Source organism: Desmodus rotundus, chromosome 7 (genome assembly GCF_022682495.2).
Source record: "Desmodus rotundus isolate HL8 chromosome 7, HLdesRot8A.1, whole genome shotgun sequence".
NCBI lineage: Eukaryota > Metazoa > Chordata > Mammalia > Chiroptera > Phyllostomidae > Desmodus > Desmodus rotundus.
The window spans coordinates 98408017-98427525 of record NC_071393.1 but is presented as its reverse complement, the minus strand read 5'-3'; the positions used below and the strand labels follow the sequence as shown (position 1 = coordinate 98427525).

The 19509-nt window shown below is 43.9% G+C and overlaps 1 protein-coding gene across 3 annotated transcripts in view; it reads left to right on the top strand.

The window, feature by feature from the left end:
* The window catches only part of CDKL1 (cyclin dependent kinase like 1), a 38604-nt gene that overhangs the window by 8075 nt on the left and 11020 nt on the right, over positions 1–19509 (top strand). For all 3 annotated transcript variants that reach the window (XM_071221991.1, XM_053928189.2, XM_053928190.2), the window contains exons 3-4: positions 11055–11176; positions 17885–17957. In XM_071221991.1, the coding sequence (XP_071078092.1) occupies positions 11055–11176; positions 17885–17957 (195 nt within the window). The remainder of the gene's footprint in view (positions 1–11054; positions 11177–17884; positions 17958–19509) is intronic.

Here is a 19509-nt window from a genome sequence, read left to right as displayed (position 1 = left end):
AAAGAGTTGTGGTTTCAAAACAAACACAAACCAACCAACCCAGAACATTTGTATTACTGAGGTCCTAAGCCACTGTGATGCTGCACCTTCTCTCTGTGGAATGAAGATGGTAGGACCATTGGACGAGGAAGCAAAGGATTCCAATCAGCAGTGGTAAAATGAGTAGATGCTCCCAGAGCAGTTGAGGAGAAGGGCAGGACAGTGCCACTCTGGGGTGTCTGGGCAGACCCTCAGCAGTGTGGGAGGTGAGACCGGGCCTTAGAGGAGATCAGACCAACATCGATAAAGGGCTGAAAGCAGCAGCTGGGACATTGTCTGTGGCAGCCCACCCTCCAGAAGAGAAGAAAAATGAGAAACAGCAAGAAGAAGTAATCACATATTGTCATTTGGTCCCCCAGTAGACTCAAGCAAAGTGCTCTGTTCTCACCTAGGATGCACAAATTACACATATACAGCCTTAGAGGGTAAATACTGTTATCCCATTTTACAAATGGGTTTGGGACGGTAAATGATTCACCAAGTCCATGCCCTGCTTCTACATACATCAGAACCATGACGTTATACCACACACCACCCTCTGAAGTCTCCCCATGGCTGGTTCATCCTGCCCTTGCTGCATCAGGGCCTCAGCTGTGGCACTCACGGCTTCCATGGGTGCCTGGGTGCAGGTTCTGCCTGGAATAGCTGTTCTTTCCAGCTCTCGTTCCACAACCTTGTAGCTTATTTTAGAAGGCAAAAAGAGTTGACCTCCAGCAAAAATAAGAATAACCATGGGGGAAAATGTCCATTAAAAACTTTACCATAAATATTACAATAAAGCACACGCATTCTTCATGAGACCAGTATCACTTAAGACATGTGGATGATACCATCTTACTGGCAGAAAGTGGCCATGATTTGAAACAACTTCTAATGAAAGTCAAAGGGGAAAGTGCCAGAGCAGGACTGCATTTGAACATCAGGAGACAAAAATGATGACTACAGAAGAAATGAAGACATTGAAATTGTTAGAGATTTTAGAGATTTTTGTTTACCTCAGTTCAGTCATAATTCAAGTGGAGACTGCATCCGAGAAATCACGAGAAGGCTGAGACTCGCAAGGCAGCAATGGAAGAATTAAGAAAGGTCACCAAGAACAAAGATGTGTCATTAGCGACCAAGGCCAAGATCACCCACAGCCTCATATTCCCAATTACTGTGTACAGTGTGAAAGTTGAACAGTGAGGCAGGATAGAAAAAAACAGATTCATTTGAAGTACAGGGTTGGAGGAGAGCTCCACAGACACTCTCCAGAAAGACCAACAAGTGGGACCTAGAGCAAATTCATTCTAAAACATTGGAGGAAAATTGACAAAACAAGCTGCTGTACTTGGGCACATCCTGAGAAGGCGGGGTTCTTTGGGAAGGTCAGTAATGCTGGGAAAACAGAAGGCAGTAGGAAAAGGAGAAGGCCAGATACGGGATTGATTGACTCCACAAAAGAAGCCACAGGCGTGAATCTCCAGCCGAGCAGGGCTGTCCAGAGCAGAGCACTGCGGACACGACTCATTCAAGGGTCACCAGGACTCAGAGCTGACTCTGAGGCATGCACACACATCACCCCCAAAGTGTACACACAGGAATATAGTATATTTGTGGTATAAAAATTTCAAAGGGAGGCAATTAGGAAAATACATGTAAAAAGACTTCTTTGGGCGACAAATATGAAAAAAATGGTCCCTAGGGTATGGGAAGGTGAGAATGTTGAGTGTGTACTTTGTGGTCATGAATAGTAATAACCACTGAATGTTCAGAGCACCCCCGTTTTTCCTACTGTCCCTCACTTTCAGTAACCTTCCAGGGAGGCTGTGGGCCGTGTGACTGCACAGTTAGGAACTGCAGTTTCTGATCTGGCTCAAGGCTGTCTCGGGTGACCTTGGGTAAGCTTCAGTGCCTCCTGGAACCTGGCCCACCTTATTGCCATGATTTATGTCTCTGGCATTGCTTCGCTGACTTTTTTTGCTGAGGGGAGCAAAGTGCTCTTGGGCCAAACACCTACTAGCAATCAAGCCACCTTAAAGCTCTAGGGCAGGAAAGTCAGAGGGTCAAAAAGAGCAGTAAGTAGACTGCACAGCCCCTGTGGAGAGCATTATGGAGTTACCTTAAAAAATCAAAAATGGAACTGTCTCATGACCCAGTGATTCCACTTCTGGGAATTTATCTGAAGAAACCCAAAACATTAATTCAAAAGAATATATGAACCCCTATGTTCATTGCCACGTTATTTACAATCGCCAAGATTTGGAAGAAGCTCAGGTGCCCATCAGTAGATGAGTGGATAAAAAAGCTGTGAGCTGTGGTACCTTTACACAATGGAATACTACTCGAAAATGAAGAAAATATTACCTTTTGGGACAGCATGGATGGACGTGGACAGTATTTTGCTAAGTGAAATAAGCCAGTCATAGAAAAACAAAAACTATGTGATTTCACTTATGTGTGGAATCTAAGAACAAAATCAACTAATAAACAAAACAGAAACAGACTCAGATACAGAGAACAAGGTGGCAGCTGTCAGAGGGGAGGGGTGTTAAGGGCTGGGGGGGAAAATGTGAAGGGATTAAGAAAAAAACAAAACAGAACTCATAGATACAGATAACAGTATAGTGATTACCAGAGGGAAGGGGGAAGAGGGTAAAGGGGGGATAAATAACTTGGGGTGGTGTACACACAATACAATATACAGATGATGTATTATAGAGTTGTACACCTATATCATAATTTTATTAACCAATGTCACCTCAATAAATTCAGTTAAAAAAGTGCAGTAGCACAGGAGAGAGAACCACACAGGTGGGAAGGCAGAAAGGTGGGATTTAAATATGGGCTCTAATGCCAAAGGGAGATGCTGGAGGTGAAGCAGCTCCCACAGTCTCCCCTAAGAGGTTCACTGCTTTAAAATAATCAGACCAGAAATACTGCTGGCCAAATTACTGCCTAGTGAGGGTAATGTGCAGTGGGAAGTGTGACTGTCAAGGTTTATGGTTATCAAAACTTGAATTCCATGTGCTCTTATACCCAGACCCCATTCCACTAAATGCTAACAGCACCATCTAAATGGTCCCTAGCACTAGAATCTAATTAGAGCTTTCATAATTTTTAAAGGCTTCTGCTTCCCCAATAGTAGTTGAATAATCTTTCCCAACTCAATAAAAGTCTCAATGGAAAATTCTGTGACTTCTTTAAGACTTTAATCCTGCTGTTGTTAAGTGATGCTAATTTCTATGTCCTGTCTCTTCAAATTGTTTGGGTGGCTGGTTGACATGCATTAGTAGCATTTCTGTAAATTGTTTTAGCTATGTTCAGCATTCTCTGTTAGGGCTTATGAGATTACAAACCACACTGATCACGTGAATAAGTGAAAGAGGCTGAAAGGAGGGCAAGACGGAGAGCTGGAGGCGAGGGCAAACTGAGGACCCCATGCCTCTGGTAAAGTGGGGGCCACTGCCCGGCTCCACAGACTGCAAGCCAGGGGCTAGATTTCCAGTCCTTCTTTAAAGACTGAATTTTATGTGAAATCTCCTGGGTTTTCCCCCACAAGTTTTTGTTTTGAAAGTATTTTCAAAAACATAGAAGTGGAAAGAAAAATACAATGAATACTTGTATGTACTTATCTAGACTCATTAATCAGTTGTTAGAAGTCTTTATTTTCTTTCTGTCCCTGTTACTCACTCATGCATGCATGCACACACACACACACACACACTCTCTCTCTCTTTTGGCTGAATTATTTTCCTAAGTATGCAGTTGAGTCTCCTGGAAAAAGATATTCTTCTCTGTAACTGCAATGTGACTTCTACACTCAAGAAATTCATCACTGATGCGATGTTGTGATCTGATCGACAGTCTGTGCTCAAATTTCTCACATTGGCCTGGTAATAGTTATATGACTGCATGTATAATGTTAGTACAGTATGTATTTCCAAATCCAGGATCTAATCAATGGCCATGCATTGCATTTAGTTGTCACGTCTCTTTAGTATGCCTTTAATCTAAAACAGTTCCCCAACTTTTTAATTCCTTTTTTGCTCTTCCATGATGTGGCATTTTATAGCATCTAGGCCCATAGTTTTGCAGAATGTGCCTCAACGTAGTCGTGTGGCTGTCCCCATGTGACGTGAGGCAGGATAAATGTTTTCAGCAGGCCCACTGCATGGGTGAGGGTGTGCCCATCACACTGGTCTCCTCAGGAAGCACATGATGTCAGGTTGTCCCGTAATTAGTGCTGTCGGTCTTAATCCCGTGGTTAGGATGGGTCCAACCACGAGATTAACCAAGTGTAAAGAAATGCCTTCCCTTTATAATTAACAAGTAATCTGTGGGGTTATAATTTGAAACTGTGTGACTACCTTCTTCCCCAGTAACTTACCTGAGGATCCTTGCCTCAATCAGTTATAATAAGAGGTATTGTAAAATGGTGATTTTTAACAATACTTTCTACTATATTCATTAGTTACAATTTGGGGGTAAAAAACCCCAGCTTTCCTTCACACCCCCCAACCCACCTCATACATGTATTTTCTAGCATCACTGTGAACTCGTGGATTTTTTTCAACATGTTAGAAACCATCACTGTCATTATTCTTTTTGATTCTCAGATTGCACACATTCGGCCCCGTGGCCCAGGTCCTTTGTCCGACAGAGGCCCTCATCCCGCGAGCGCCTCTCTGCCACGTGCACAGCCAGATGTCTCAGGGCATCCTGCCCTGGCTGTGCGATCAGCCATTTCTGCAAGGAGCCCAGTTCCTTTAAGTGAAAATGAAATCTGACTTTAAAACATTGACAAGTAATTAAAAAAAAAATTTGAAGTGTCATTCAAACCAAACCAAACACATCTGCAGACAGTGGCTGGCCTGCAGGCTTAGTTTGGGGTCTTGGGATTGGACGGCTTTCGTGACGTGCAGGTGTTGGCATTAGGGAACGGTGGGCCTGGCGCCGCGCTGTCTGTGACCAGTACACAGGTGCTGGCAGTTGATGGACACTGGTTGTCAACAGGACGGAAGGCAAAGCAGGCCATTCCCTTGCCCACAGTGACAGAAACCAAACAGTCCCCATATCATGATCCCTCCTTATTTGTTCAGCAAGTGGAGACCTGTTTAATTTTATTTGCACAAGATAACAGACTAACTGCTAATAGTAACAGACTGTTTTGTTTGTTTATTAGAAGTTTTTTTCCTTAGCTCCTAATGTATTTTTCTAGAAAGATTGTATTCCTGCTGTGTAATGAACTCCTAAGTAATAAAGCTGCCACACAAATATTTCAAGAACAAAAGAAGCAGAAATCAACAAGCTGGTGCATTACCTTTCGAAAGACACCCAGTTTGTCAGGAGATTAAGCACACACCACCACCCGCCCTAAATGCTCCTCCACACGTCCTGCCACACACCGTACACGCTAGAGAATAAAATGCCATAGAGCAGGAGGAGGCAGAACAGGGGATTATATAATATGCACGGATAAAAATAAATTTTGCTATTGGTTTTTTTTACCCCTTAAATTATTTTTATTTCCAACAAATAAAACTCATAGGTAGACAACTTATGTTACATAGAGGGTTAGGCAAAAGTAACTTTACAGTTATTTGTAGGGAAAATAACATTATAATAACTAATATAAGAATAATTATGTTTTGCATACTCTTAACTATAAACCTACTTTTGCCCCACTCTATATAGTTATTATAAACCACTAGAAGGTAGTACTTTTTAAAAAATTGATTTGAGAGAGAAAGAGATCAATTTGTTGTTCTACTTATTTTTGCACTCACTACTTGCTTCTTGTATGTGCCCTGACTGGGGATCAAACCCACAACCTTGGTGTATTAGGGTGACGCTCTAACCAACTGAGCTGCCCAGCCAGGGCAGAAGGTAGTTCTTTTTATGTGGAATGGAAAAATTTTTAAATGGGCCAGGCTTGTGTCTTTCACTTTAAATTTTTTTAATGTTTTCATTCACCTTTTTATTTGGCAGGATTGATGTTTTAGGCTACAAATTTGCTTTCAATGGGCATATTTTCTTACTAATTATTAATCTTCTTTATTACTTATTAACTTTAAAAGCACTGTAGTAAAAATACTGTTGGATAAAATTGCCTGGTTGAAAATTTTTGAACTCCATTCCTTTTTTTGTTAGAATAACAAAAGGTGAGTTTCTAAATCAACTGACGGTGTCAACCATAACAAAAAAACAAACAATTTGTTTTATAACCATCAGTACATTGCTGCTTTCGTTTTTGGCCATGTCCTTGTTAACTTTCATTTTGGTCACATTTGGACTATTGCATCTTTCCTGGTGCTTTTCATACACTCTATTAGTCACAGTTAACCACACTGAGCATCCACTGTGCACATTCTTAGCCTGTGCTGGGTCTAGAGGGGAATCCAGAAGAGATCTCGGCCCAAGTCTCTGGCCAGAGGTCCACCCTGGCACATTCTGTTCCATCTACCGCGAAGCTAAGATAAATAAATGTCAGGCCCTCCTCTACCTTCCCACCCACGACTGAAGCTTTATCAGTATTCCTCCACTCTGTATGTCACCGCCTTTCCTTCTCCAGTCATCCCCGAAACAAAGCATTGGTCAGGGGATCTGCCATGGGGGCTCTTGGCATTTGGAGGAAACGTGGGATCAAGGCACCTTTCCTTTCCCCAAAAGAGAGTGTTAAAGGATGATTCCTCAGCAACCCCATATTCCCCTCTCGGCTGGAGATGGTGGTAATAATTAAATAGCTTTTAAATAATGAAAATAGCTTTCCCTTCCCCACAGCTGATATATTAACTAGCTCTCTGAAACTAACTTGAAAATATCTATCTTGCTTTGACAATATAGTGAAAAGACCTATGTAAGTCATTTAAAAGATATTTGTATGAGAAAGTAATATATGCTTATGTAAGAAAAAACTGAAGGTACAGAAAAATGTAAAGTGAAAAAGGAAACTTACCTTGGCCTTTACTCTCCATTCTCATGCTTCCACAAGTCTCTCGTATATTACTCCAGTGGATTTCTGTTTTGTACAAGGACGTATATTTCCTTCTTAAAATTAGCTGCAAATGCTATCATATTGAATATATTATTCTGTAATTTTCTTTTTACATTTAACCTTATATTTTGGACATCTTTCCAAGTGATTACACATAGATATGCGGGTTTTTTAAGATTCTGTTTATTTATTTTTAGAGACAGGGGAAGGGAGGGAGAGAGAGAGAGACAGAAAGATTGAGAAACCTATCGGTTGTCTCTTGCATGTGCCCCGACTGGGAACTGAACCCACAACCCAGGCATGTGCCCTGACCAGGAGTCAAACCAGGCAACCTGTTGCTTTGTAGGACAACACCCAACCAACTAACCCACATCAGTCAAGGCTGCCTTCTTTTTAACAGCCGCATACTATTTTATCATTTGAATGTACTATAAAGTCCTATAGTTTATTTAACTATTCACCTATTTTCCAAGGGCTAATAATGTATATATAAAGCTCTGAAAACTTGGGAGAATAATGAGGATAGGAACCATGATTTCTATACATGGATCATTGGGAAGGATGACCAGAGAGTCCAGTCTTACTTCCACTCCTGGTTCCCAGACCCGCAGATTAGCTACTGAAATAAAGACTCAATACCACATTGTGGTTGCTGGTTCAATACATGTGTCGTCGAAGGGCTGGGGTACAGATTCTGTCATTCCCTCAGGCTGGCTGGTTGTAGGGTGATGAGGTTTATTGTACAACCAATGGATCCCATAGCCACGTGCTAATTGTCGTGCTTCCTTTGCTGTAAAGCGGGCCCTTGGTCTGATGTGTGGATTCCCATACTGGTAAAGCAGACATTCTCCAAGCCCTTCATTGTGGGGCAGGCAGGAAAGGCAAACCCCATATCTCGAGTTAGTATCAGTTTCAGTAAGGACAAATCACAACCCCTTCCACATAGCAGCTGGTCTCTGGGCTCCTTAAAGGACGGTGCATATCAGTGCCTAAGTATCAGATTTTGCTACTGGCAGGTTAGGCACTCAGAAGCAGCAGTAGCCAGATCAGCCTTGGAGAGAGGGAACTGGTGTTATTGGGCCATGCGTCACCACCATCCCTGCAGCTGTGGCCACCCTGTTCATGGATCAGTTACACAAGCACTGCAGTGGCCGAGGACAGAGCAGGCTGACACCTGCCAGAAAAGACACCCTCTGTCTGATTGCTCAGTGTGTCCTCTGCAGTAGCTGTCCTCTGATCGGCATTGATAGGAGGCCCAAGGATCCTCAAGCCCCGTGCCCACTCCCACAGTACATTTTATGCCTCTTCTCCAAGTGCTCTTTCAACTTTGCTCCCTCCAGACTTAAATTGACAAGACAAACTATTTGCCTCTACCCATAGGTCCTTCCTTATCTCAGGTCCTTTCTTCCTCATACAAAGTGGGCCATCAAGAGCATTGCTTAAAGCTCTGCTCAGCGGGATGGTTCCCTTTCATCATTGTCCTTCAAGGCCTCTGCCAAGTGGGGCTACAGTATAGTGGCACACCATTTTCAACTAGTGCCAACATAATGAGCTGCTCCGTCTGTGAACTGGACTTGGGATTCTTCTCCTCCATTATGGGAAACTTCCACAGAACCCCACATACATGTCAGTTGAAGGAGGGATGACTGTGCGACAAAGTAGATGACATGCGAGAATAGGCCACCTCTTTGTGTAAGTTGCTTGTCACCCCCGGACCTTCTTGAGCCTGATCACAAATGTCCAGTTTCAATAGTTTGGTGGACTGCTGGTGCATCCCTGCAGCCTTATGACAGTATGTCTCTATGACCCAGTTCACAGGGGCAGCTCTGGGTCACAGAATCACCTGACGTCCCATGGTAGGGTGCTCGCTCAGTCTCTATTAGGGACTCAGCAGGTGTCCTTGTCAGGAATTAAGTCCCAAATCATGGGACAGCGCTGCCATGCCAATGAATTTCCCCCTGTCCAGCCTTGTATTTCTCCACTGCCGTGGCCCAACACCCTCAAGATTCCTGCGGGTGTGTATGAGCCTGGTCCTGTAATTCTCTGAGGACAGTTATTTCCTCCTGGAGCAAGAACCGTATTGCCTTGCTCAGACACTGTTACAGCCTCGTCCAAGCTATAGGTCTGTGGGCTGGGTGGAGGTTAGATAGAGTCAGGAGGTACTTGCTCCACTGAGTTATTTTCAGGTCTCCACGTGAGAGGAAGCATTTCACCTTTGGCAAAAGGGCAGAGGCTGCTTCTCCCAGACCAGAGGATTCAAAGAAATTTGAGCATTAAAGATTCTCGGCTCATTCCCTATCCCAGACCTCTGGGTCCCTTGCTTTTCTTATCAGAGCCCTGATTTTAGCATAAGGGACCTGTTGAGGCTGTACATCATCTTTTTTGTATCTCTGCTACTCTTTTTTTTTTTTTTTAAATCCTCACTCAAAAATGTGCCCATTGATTTTTAGAGAGAGGGGAAGGAAGGGAGAGAGAGGGAGAGACACATTGATGTGATAAAGATTGATCAGTTGCCTTCTGTATGCACCCTGATCAGGGACTGAATCCACAACCTAAGCATGTGCCTTGAACAGAAATGGAACCGGAGACCCTTCAAATTATAGGATGATGCTCCAACCAACTGAGCCACACCAGCCAGGGGTATCTCTGCTACTCTTAAAAATTAAGTTCTGCCTTGGCTTGTGTGGCTCAGTGGACTGAGTGCCAGCCTAAGAACCAAATGGTCACTGGTTTGATTCCCAGTCAGGGCACATGCCTGGGTTGTGGGTCAGGTCCCTGGTAGGGGGCATGTGAGAGGCAACCACACATTGATATTTCTCTCCCTCTTTTTCTCCCTCCCTTCCCCTCTCTCTAAAAATAAATAAATAAAATCTTTTTAAAAAATTAAGTTCTGAGCCTGATTTTAACACAGGCTATCCTGTGTCTACAAGAGATAAATATCTCTTTAAATAATGCTATAGTGGCCTTCTGACTCCCACAGTTGATGGGCAGCTAACCAAAACCTAGCTATCATTTCCTCTTTTCTTTTGGCAATGACCTAAAGGTGTTAACAAAGGCAGCTCATTCAATAATCCCCGTAATTACCATTGCCCCATGTCACTTCTGTGCCACTGCTATTGCATAAGCCAACTGCACCTCATTCAAAAGCGCCACTGATGAAAGGCTTAGCAGTTGTGTCCCCGAGGTTCCTCAGAGCTTCCTCGTGCCGGCTAGGGCACCTTTGGTCATTCTTGATGCCTCTGTTCCCTCCTCCCTCCCCTCCATCCATCACCACTATTCTAATGACAAAATATCTCTGAACAGGGCCTCTCTTGCCATCCCCCTGGCTTCTGCCCAGGTCCATGTTCTAGATACACACCTTCAGGCACATCAGATTGAGGAATCTTCTGCATTTTCCTGTTTTAAAATGTTTCATCAACCTAGGAAATGTGATTTACTTTTTTATTCACAAATAATTGTTGAGTGCCTGCTATGTGCGAGGCCCCATGCTATGGGTACAACAGCATCATTTTGAGTAAACGAGAACACAGACCCTGATATCGTGGTTCTTACCTTCTATTGATTTATCTACTATATCCGTTGACAGCAGAGGACATTGAACAATCAACTGGGTAATCCTTACTTTGTAATTACTTGGTAAATACAAACGATTCTGAAGAACTCATACTTCAGGGGAGTTATCAGCCATACCAGAGCATTAAACCAGTCAGGAGATCCAGGGATACCTCCTTAGTAAGGGACAGTTCATCTGAGCCTTAAAGGATGAGTTTGTATTAACTAAAAATCTTTCCCCACTTTTCATTCTCCTTTCTTTTCCAGCCTTCTCATCTCTCTCTTTGCCTTCACCAACCAGCTGGGTTATAATCACTTTTCACTTGCAAGCTGCTAACAAACAGCTCACAAAGAGAAGTAAGGTAATACTGTGTACAGGCTACTTCAACCAAGACAAGACATTTCTTAAAGGACAAACAACTTCCTTTTTATTGGATTACAACTAGAGAAAGCTGTCACAACTCAGCCTTGTTTTTTATGTTTTCAGCAACTCAAGCATCCCAACCTTGTCAATCTTATCGAAGTCTTCCGGAGGAAGCGGAGGCTTCACCTGGTGTTTGAGTACTGCGACCACACGGTTCTCCATGAATTGGACAAATACCAAAGAGGGTGAGTGATCCGTGCCTTACAAACAAAACACCGCGGAATACACCAGGCTTTGTGAGGGAAAATTAGCAATGACCCATTTTCAGATTAGACAAAGCAGCCAGTGTTTGGACTGCACACTCTGCTGCTGGGGTTGAAGGAGGAGATACCAAAAATGCTAGGAAAGAGGTCATAGCTAATCATTTTCATGAAGAATGCAACAGCAGCATTATTAGGTTGAACTTGATTTCTTTGGTATATTATCTTTGCATTGAAGCTATCTGAGCCCGACTTTGGCTAGGGACAATATGCATAGTGCGTTGTAGATCAGAGTGGTGGAATGATATCGTGGTCACATTCCTACTCAGTGGCTGGAGGCTGAGGCTCTTTTAACAATGCTTCGAGCCTTGGCCAAGAGCTTGCTCTGCCCTGTAGTGGTGGTTATATGTTATCTACCATGACCTCCAGGCAAAAGGGATTAAAGTGGCTTGTAGTTTGACCATGGCATAGGCTTTTCATGTTAATTTACACAACCAGAGAGAGCCAGCAGAACAGACAGCTTCCTTCAGAAAGTCACTGATACAGAGAAATTATGTGTTCAAGGGAGAAAACCTTTAGTATGTTGACAGCTTGGAAGTGACACTTCATGAAACTTAGCGTAAGTTACTCGTGGCTTTGTGGTACAAGAAGGTGTTGCAGGGAGTTTCATGTTAGATTGATTCACTTGGTCTGGGGTTGAAAGCAATACGGAGTCAGTTATTTTTTGACACATAGCTTGAGAAGAAGAAAAAATAGATAGGACAAGGAATGATTAGAATTTGCTTTTTTTTTATCTTCACCCAAGGATATGTTTATTGATTTCAGAAAGAGGGGAGAGAGAGAGAGAGAGAGAGAGAAACATCAATCTGTTGCCTGATACCCCTCATGAACATAGGTGTAAAAATCCATAGCAAAATTATTGTTAGCAAATCAAATCCAGCAATATAATGTAATATAAAAGGAGTAATATACTGCTCTTTCTTGATTTATCAATTTGAACTTTATCCAAAGACTTCCTATTATGATAGATGAGAATTTTGCTCACTTACACCATTGTTCCCTCTGTTTCCCCTTTCTCCTCCCCCAAAATCATTACGTTCAAGTTTTATTAATTCCATATTCACTGTTCCAGTTGTTATGACTATGTAAATATTACTCACAGCTGAGCATTGTACCATGCTAGGGTTTCCTTTTGTACTTTTTCTACAAATTAATATTTGCCTTGCTTTTAAAATTTGCTTAATATTCTTTAACCTGCCCTGGCCAGCGTGGCTCAGTTGGTTGGGTTTGGTTTGATTCCTGGTCAGGGCACATGCCTGGGTTGTAGGCCTGGTCCTTGGTTGGGGTGCGTGTGAGAGGCAACCAATCGATGTTTCTCTAGAAGCATCAATGTTTCAGTTCCTCTCTTTCTCCCTACCTTCCCCTCTCTCTAGATAAATCAATAAAATCTTTAAAAACTATATTCTTTAACCCTATTACTACCTTTTCTCACTCTTTCTAATAGCCTCTCAATGTACTTTTCCACAGGATAATCACAGTAGATAATCCATTCATTCCTTTTTTGGGAGAAACTTCCTGCCCTTGGAACCCCATTCTCCCTCTACCTGGCTTGTGGTGCCTGAAGCATCTAATCCAGCTGTCTTCCTGGGACTTCCCTCTGTTTTCATCCTTGGAACCCTACTGCATTTCTCTATGGCTGGATTCACCACTTCCTGGATCCTCTGTCTTTCTCTTTCTGAGTTTACTTTCTTATTTTGTTCAGCACATCCATCTCCAATCCTTTAAAAAGACAGCACAGTCACACAGAAGTCTAACTATAAGCATCTCTAATACTATCCGGTCCCCTGATCCTCATCTTTCCTTGGCATTCCGCACTTGGGATCCCCTAATGATCCTGGGGGTGAAACTAAATTCTCAAAGCAGGCAGGAAGAAGGCCGTGAGGTCACCCTGGTGGAGGACTCCAGAGTACATTCCTCCCCCACCTCTTCCTACTAGTGGTAGAAGGATTGCATTCCACCCGCCTTAGAAGGGACCCTCTGCTGAGCTGAGTGATAGCTCAGTGGGCTACAGAGGAACAGTCGTAGCTCTGAGTGAGGCCACTGACATGAATACCCCAAGGCAGACCACCCAGCTACCCAGGGAATGAAGACATGCCTTGCTGAGCCCCTCCCACCTTGATTTGGGACAGAAAATAAAGCAAGTATCCTTGCTCAGTGTTCTCATGTCTTGCCTAGATCTGCACTTCTAGGCCTGGGGAGCTGACATTTTCAGGAGCACAAATCCCATGAGACCTGCCCAGCTGGCTAGGAGTCCAAGAGGCCCAGGCTGGGTCTTGTCCAGCTCCTCTGGAGCACTGTTTACTAGGAAAGGAAATAGGGACACAGTTTGTTTGAAGTTCAAGGGCCTAATCTCATGGTGGAGGAGAACGAGACCCAGGAGAAAAGCTGAAACTCCACTTCCCTCCCAGGTTAAGGTTGAGCTTATGCATGATTCCTCTAAAGGGACCACTTGTCTTTGAGCTAGAATCCAAGCTCTTAAGGGGACTCTTAAAGGCAGTAAAGAATGAGACAGAATTGGGCCCCTTCCCTCCATCACCGTTCCAGCCCTTCGCACTCTGCCCCAGAGCTTGGCCCTGAGACCATTTACCAACCTTTGGGAAACACACACTATAAAGTGGAGTGAATTCCTTAGCCTTGCCAGCATAAGCTACAGCATTAAGAATGTCTGTTTAGCCCAAAGGTTCTGGCCAGACACCCAGACTCTTCCAAAACTTTTAAGTTTGTTTGTCAAATATTTTCATATTTATTTAAGATGGTATAAGGCAGAGAGCATGATGATGACAGCCCTCAACATGCCTGGCTCTTGAGTCACGCTGTTCGGATCTGGACGGGTTGCTGTCTACGCCTGGAATGCAGCTGTCGTCCCGCCACTTTCCCTCACCTCCTCCTGCAAGTTCCTCTTGCTCCCCTCCGGGTCGGGTCTCCAGTGTTCCCTGTTTCATGGCATCTGCTTTGATAGTTCACTTGTTTTTCGTGGAGGGCACCCTCCAGGAGGCTTCCTGAGAAAGAGTGTGTGAAAGGTTAAAAGAGAGCAAGAGAGAGAGGGAGAGAGAGGGAGGGGGACTGAGACTTTGCCCTGGCATGTTTAAAAAATATTTTCTGTCCACACTTACTTAATATTTGGTTTGTTTTTGGTGAAAAATAATATTTCTTCAGAATTTCAGAGGCATTTTTAAGTGCCTTCTTTCTCTTAGTGCTGTTAAGGAGTCTTTTGTCATTCTATTTTCTGCCTCTTTGTGAAGTTCTGTTTATTTTTATTTCCAGAAGCTTCTAGCACCCTCTCTTTACTCACAGCACTCTGAATTATGAAAATCATGGGCCTTGCTTTTCATCCATTCTTCTGGTACTTGGAAGACCCTTTCTGTCTGAGAAAAAATTTTTTTGAATTGTTTTGCTATTGATTTCCTATCCTTTGTTTTCTCTATTTTCTCTTTTCCTGGGCCTTCTATTTCTTGGATGTCTGACTCTGTGGTCCTCTTGTTTTCTTATAGTGTCCTGTTCTTATTTCACGGATGCAACAGCTTTCCTGTTGCCATCCTCTCTGAGGATATTAATGTTTTTTTAATGTTCTCTTCACTCTCCATAGTTTTTTTTTTTTCTTTTGAGTTGCTTTCTTTTTGTTTGTTTTGGCCTTTAACTTTCTTACGTGAGACTTCCGTGGGCAAATATAATCTCTGGTTGTATGCCTATGGTTTAGAGTAGGAAACAACTGGAAGCTCAGAGCTTCACTGTTGGGTAATCTGGCTGGGCCATTTGCTGGGGAAATCCCATCTTTAGATCTTTTCTCTTGAGCCTCCCCTAAAAAAGTCTTCCAATATTTTGCTTGAAGAGTCAAGTCAGGTGGCAACTTTCTCAGAACCTAGTGTGGTAAGAGGGTTGGGGAGTCTCAGTATTCAATGCCTAGTGTGTATGCGGTACTCAGTACGTACCCTGCTTTTGGGACAGAATCCATAATCTCAACTGTACCAGATGTCCTCTATTTTGTCCTCCCCAGAAAGCAAAACTCCAGCCTTCTACTGAGTAGGGGAAGAGTATTCCCTACTGGACTAGACCAGGAGAGAGGGTCCAGGGATTTGTTTCCCAAAGAGATTTTTCCACATTCCTTTCCTCCCATTTCCATCCAGGTCTTAACTGCTAGTTCCTGAGCCTTCTGAGGAATCTTTGGGGTAAATTGGTTCGTCCTCTACTCTCCCTGAACCCTGGGCTTAGCTTTAGCTTTCTAGGATCTGTTGTCAGTTATCATTCATCAGACTGCTTTCTAGATTCCGAAATGTGTTATCTCTTTTTCCATTCTCTCCAAAAAGTTCTCTTCTCTCAGTGTGGTTCTAGTCAGATTTGGGGAGGGAGTGAAATTAGATGGGTTTGTTCAGCCCACCATCTTAATCCAGAAGTCCTTTGAAACTTTTTTCAGTTGGCTTCAGTGATGCTGTTCTCCTGAGTGACGTCTTAGTTCACACCATACTCAACTTTGGTCTCTTGCTGGTCCCTCTGAGTTTCAGGGCCTCTGGACTTTGACCTCCTCTTCTCCTGTATTCACTTCTCAGTGGCTCTGCCTGTGCTAGGGCTCTCAGTGCCATCAGCAGGCTTGTGCTTTCCACATTTCTATTTGCAGCTAGGCCTTCCTTCTGAATTCAGAACTGCCTACTTAGATTCCCCAAAGCTAAGGGAGTATCCACCCTCCCTTCCCCCCAACCCAAATCCCACCCCATTTCCCGCCCCAGCATTCTTCTCAGTAAAAGGTCCAACATGAACCAGACACTCAAACTAACCCTGTGGTCAGCCTTGTTTTCTCTCTTTTTCTCACATCCAACCCCTCAGAAAATCCTGAAGACTCTATTTTTAAAATATAGCCTAAATCTGGCCACATCTTATCACTTAATCACTAAGTCTGAAGTAGTGAAGCAGAGGAGCTTTCTGGAACACTCTGTATAAGATAGCACCCCTTCCCGCACAGCACCCTCCCACGTGTGTGCATATCCAACTCCAGTCCAACACCACGGAACAGATTCTACTTTTCTCCCTTTCCATATTTGTAACTCCCTTCTTCAGCAGTGAAGGACCTGGCTCCTTTCATCAGCAGCTCAAAAGAATCTAAGAGGTAGAGTCCGAGGCGCTGGCATTTCAGAGAAGAAAGCGATAAAGAAGTGAAGTGAGTGGCGAGCCCAGGGCAACAGTAGGGAGTGTGCAGAGGTTTCACTTTTGGAAATTGTGGAAGAAGTGTGCTCAGCCTTAAAGGGGCATTAATGATGTGCTGTTACAATTTAATTAAATGATCCTTTTAAATCATTTATTTTGGGAAATGTTCTTAGAAACTAAATTTGCGTGGGATTGATAACCTTACATTAATAGTTAACTCATTAAATAATCCAAATATATTCCATTTTTCTGGACAGAAAGCATTGGCTGGGGAAAAGCATTTTCCCTGAAATGTTCCCTTCTTAGTTGTCTTTTCCTAGACAGGTGAGATTTTCTGGCATCTGTGCCTCCCTGCCACTAGCATAAGGAAGAGAATTTGGAGGGAAGCTAATTGAACCCCAGGGCCCTGGTGCTGGTGCAGAAATGTTCCAGCTTGTCTTCCTGGAAGTGGCCCCTTTCATGTTGTCCCACTGTTGAAGCAGTCTCTTATCTGCTTGAAAGGATTTCCTAAACATCTGGTCTGTGGCAACAGTGACCTTGTAGCCCCTCCCAGAGGCTAGAAGTGACTTTTTTTGGTCACCGTAACACAACTACTCAGGAGTTTCCTGCCTGCCTTGCTTCTTAGTTCTGGCTGAGGACCACAACAGCATTGTTTCATGTTTGACTCGTAAAAACACTAGGTCCAGCTGGTGGGCGGGAGTTTCTGAAAATAAATGTACGTTTCCTGTGGCCCCTTTCACTCACTGCCTAATTAAAAAAAAAATATCCTCTGAGAGGTGCTTTTTTTTCCTAATTCGCACAAAGGACCAGCTGGGGCTACTGGTTGCCTAGTTATATAAGCTCAAAGTCAGAGCAGTGCTGGGAACGGGGGCATCGAGTTTAGATGCTGTGAAAGAGGATGGGCAGAAAGATGAGAGGACGTGCAGCTAGCTAGCAGGGAGGAGCAGTGTGGGGAACAGACCGGGCTGCCTACGTGGGTTTTTAATTATTGTTAACTTTTGGTACGCGGTGTGCGATGTAAATGCCTTCCCTATCTTCAGCAAAATCTTCATTACCTTAAAGAAAAACCCTGCCTAGGGAGCCTGGAGGAACCATGTGCCCACACACAGAAGACGAGTTCTGCTGCAAGGCCATGAGTTTGGGGCAACTTGAAGAAGCAAACAGCGTATTTTATGCTGTATGTTAATTAACTTTCCACCAATGAAAAGCTTCTTCTAGAAGTGGAGTTCAAGTTACCAGGCAGGTTCCCAGCGGTGTCCCAGATATTTGAGATCGCTGGTCATAAATACTTGTTGAAATCCCTGTGGGTCTCCACGGCCCCTCCCTGTGGAAGTAGATGTTTGCTTGCTGTCCCTGGAGCTCAGCAGTGTGCTGATCACATGTTCTTTACACTTTGGACTTAGGGAATGACATTCGATGAGTTCCATGACTGTGTGTGTCACCTAGGACTTTTCACTGTTTAAACCTGTATTGATGCTGCTGCTTTATTTTCACTAGGCTACCAGAACATCTTGTGAAGAGCATAACTTGGCAGACATTGCAAGCTGTAAATTTTTGCCATAAACACAATGTAAGTCTCATGATTTCCCCTGAAAAAAATCAGAAGGCTGCCTGTGAGCTGAGGTGGAGCCTTTGTTCAAAGTTTATATTGTGCTTTGTGGACATAATTTTTCATCCAAATCTTCTTAAGCCTGGTTGGGGTAAGTAGAGGCTAAAAACGCCAGCCTGACTATTCCTTCTTGTTCAGGTGATGTAAAGGATGCATTTTTATGATTTTTCAGAAAGTAGTTGCATTGATCCGAAGCTACTCAGATTTCAGGTGGCATCCCATTCACTTGGAGTTTGTGTGGGTCTGCTACCTTCCCAAGGCTCTGAAATTAGGGAGGGGAACCTCTCATCACTCGTGTCTGTTCAGTCACGGTAGGTGGAGTTCCAGGCACGATGCCTCAGTGCTAGTGTCTGCTTTGCTGAGAGACGAGTGCCAGATCTGGAACAAACCAGCCCAGTGGAAGCCTGTGACACTCCCAGCCACTGCGAGGCCTGGCAGAGGCAGTGGACCAACTGGTGTGACTTCACAGATGCTGGGAAGCCTGTTGCTCCCTCCTATAGAACACTGCCCACTCCCCCCTGCACACAGCAGCCAAGTCTCAATGTCAGAGCTTCAGTTTGGCCACAAGGGCTGTCTGACTGCAATATGTCTGACCGTCAGGGTCGTTTTAGCTGATGGGCCTGAAAACTCATCTTGGAGCTCTTCTGAAATGATTTTTCCCAATGCTGCCTTCCAGGAAGGAGAAAAAATGACAGTAGTCAGCACTTCTGTCTACTGAGTCTCCACCTTGCTGAAGGCCACAGTCCTTGTCACAATGCATGTAGAGCAGGGGGCATGGACATGTTATACTGCTATTTACTACCAGTGAGAGTTAGCACGCTCCTGAGAGTAGGTGTTAGGATGGGGGAGCCAGAGAGACTGCATAAAGGCCCCGGGGGGGGGGGGGGGGGGGGGGGGAGGGGGATAGAGATACTAAAGACAAACGCACCACAGTTCCCTGAGGGGCCCCTGACTGCTCTGTTTGACCCCCTGTGCTGATGGGGGTGAGGGTGTGGCAACTTGTAAAGAATTCCCAGAACAGAATAGGAGCACATTCTTGCTTACAAGTCCTTCTGACCATCTGTCATCCTATCTATGGGTGTGCCAGTTTATAGTAATATGTGAAGCCAGTGGTAAAAGAGTGGAGATCTCAGGGCCGTTGGTTGCTGAGAACCAGATAGATTGTAATAAAATAATTCAGAAATTGTCTCCCAAATTCTTTTCCAGAGGAATTAATACCCTTTGGGGAAACACTGACACAGATCTCTCACCCTGAAGGTCCCTTGGAATGAGCACTAGGCCAGACCCAAGAAAAACCTCTGTCCTCTTTCCAAATTCCAGAAAGTCAAGAATACCCCCAGGGTTTCAGGTGCAAGCCAAAGAGGGTCCCGCCTTGCAGGATCCAACATTCTCCTCCAGGGAGGAAAATGCGTGGAAGAAGGGAAGATTATTAGGAACCCTGGAAAGTAATTTAAGCCAACCCTTTTTATATAATTGTTAATTAGGTTGTTGATGGGTTCTTTGCCAAGAAAAT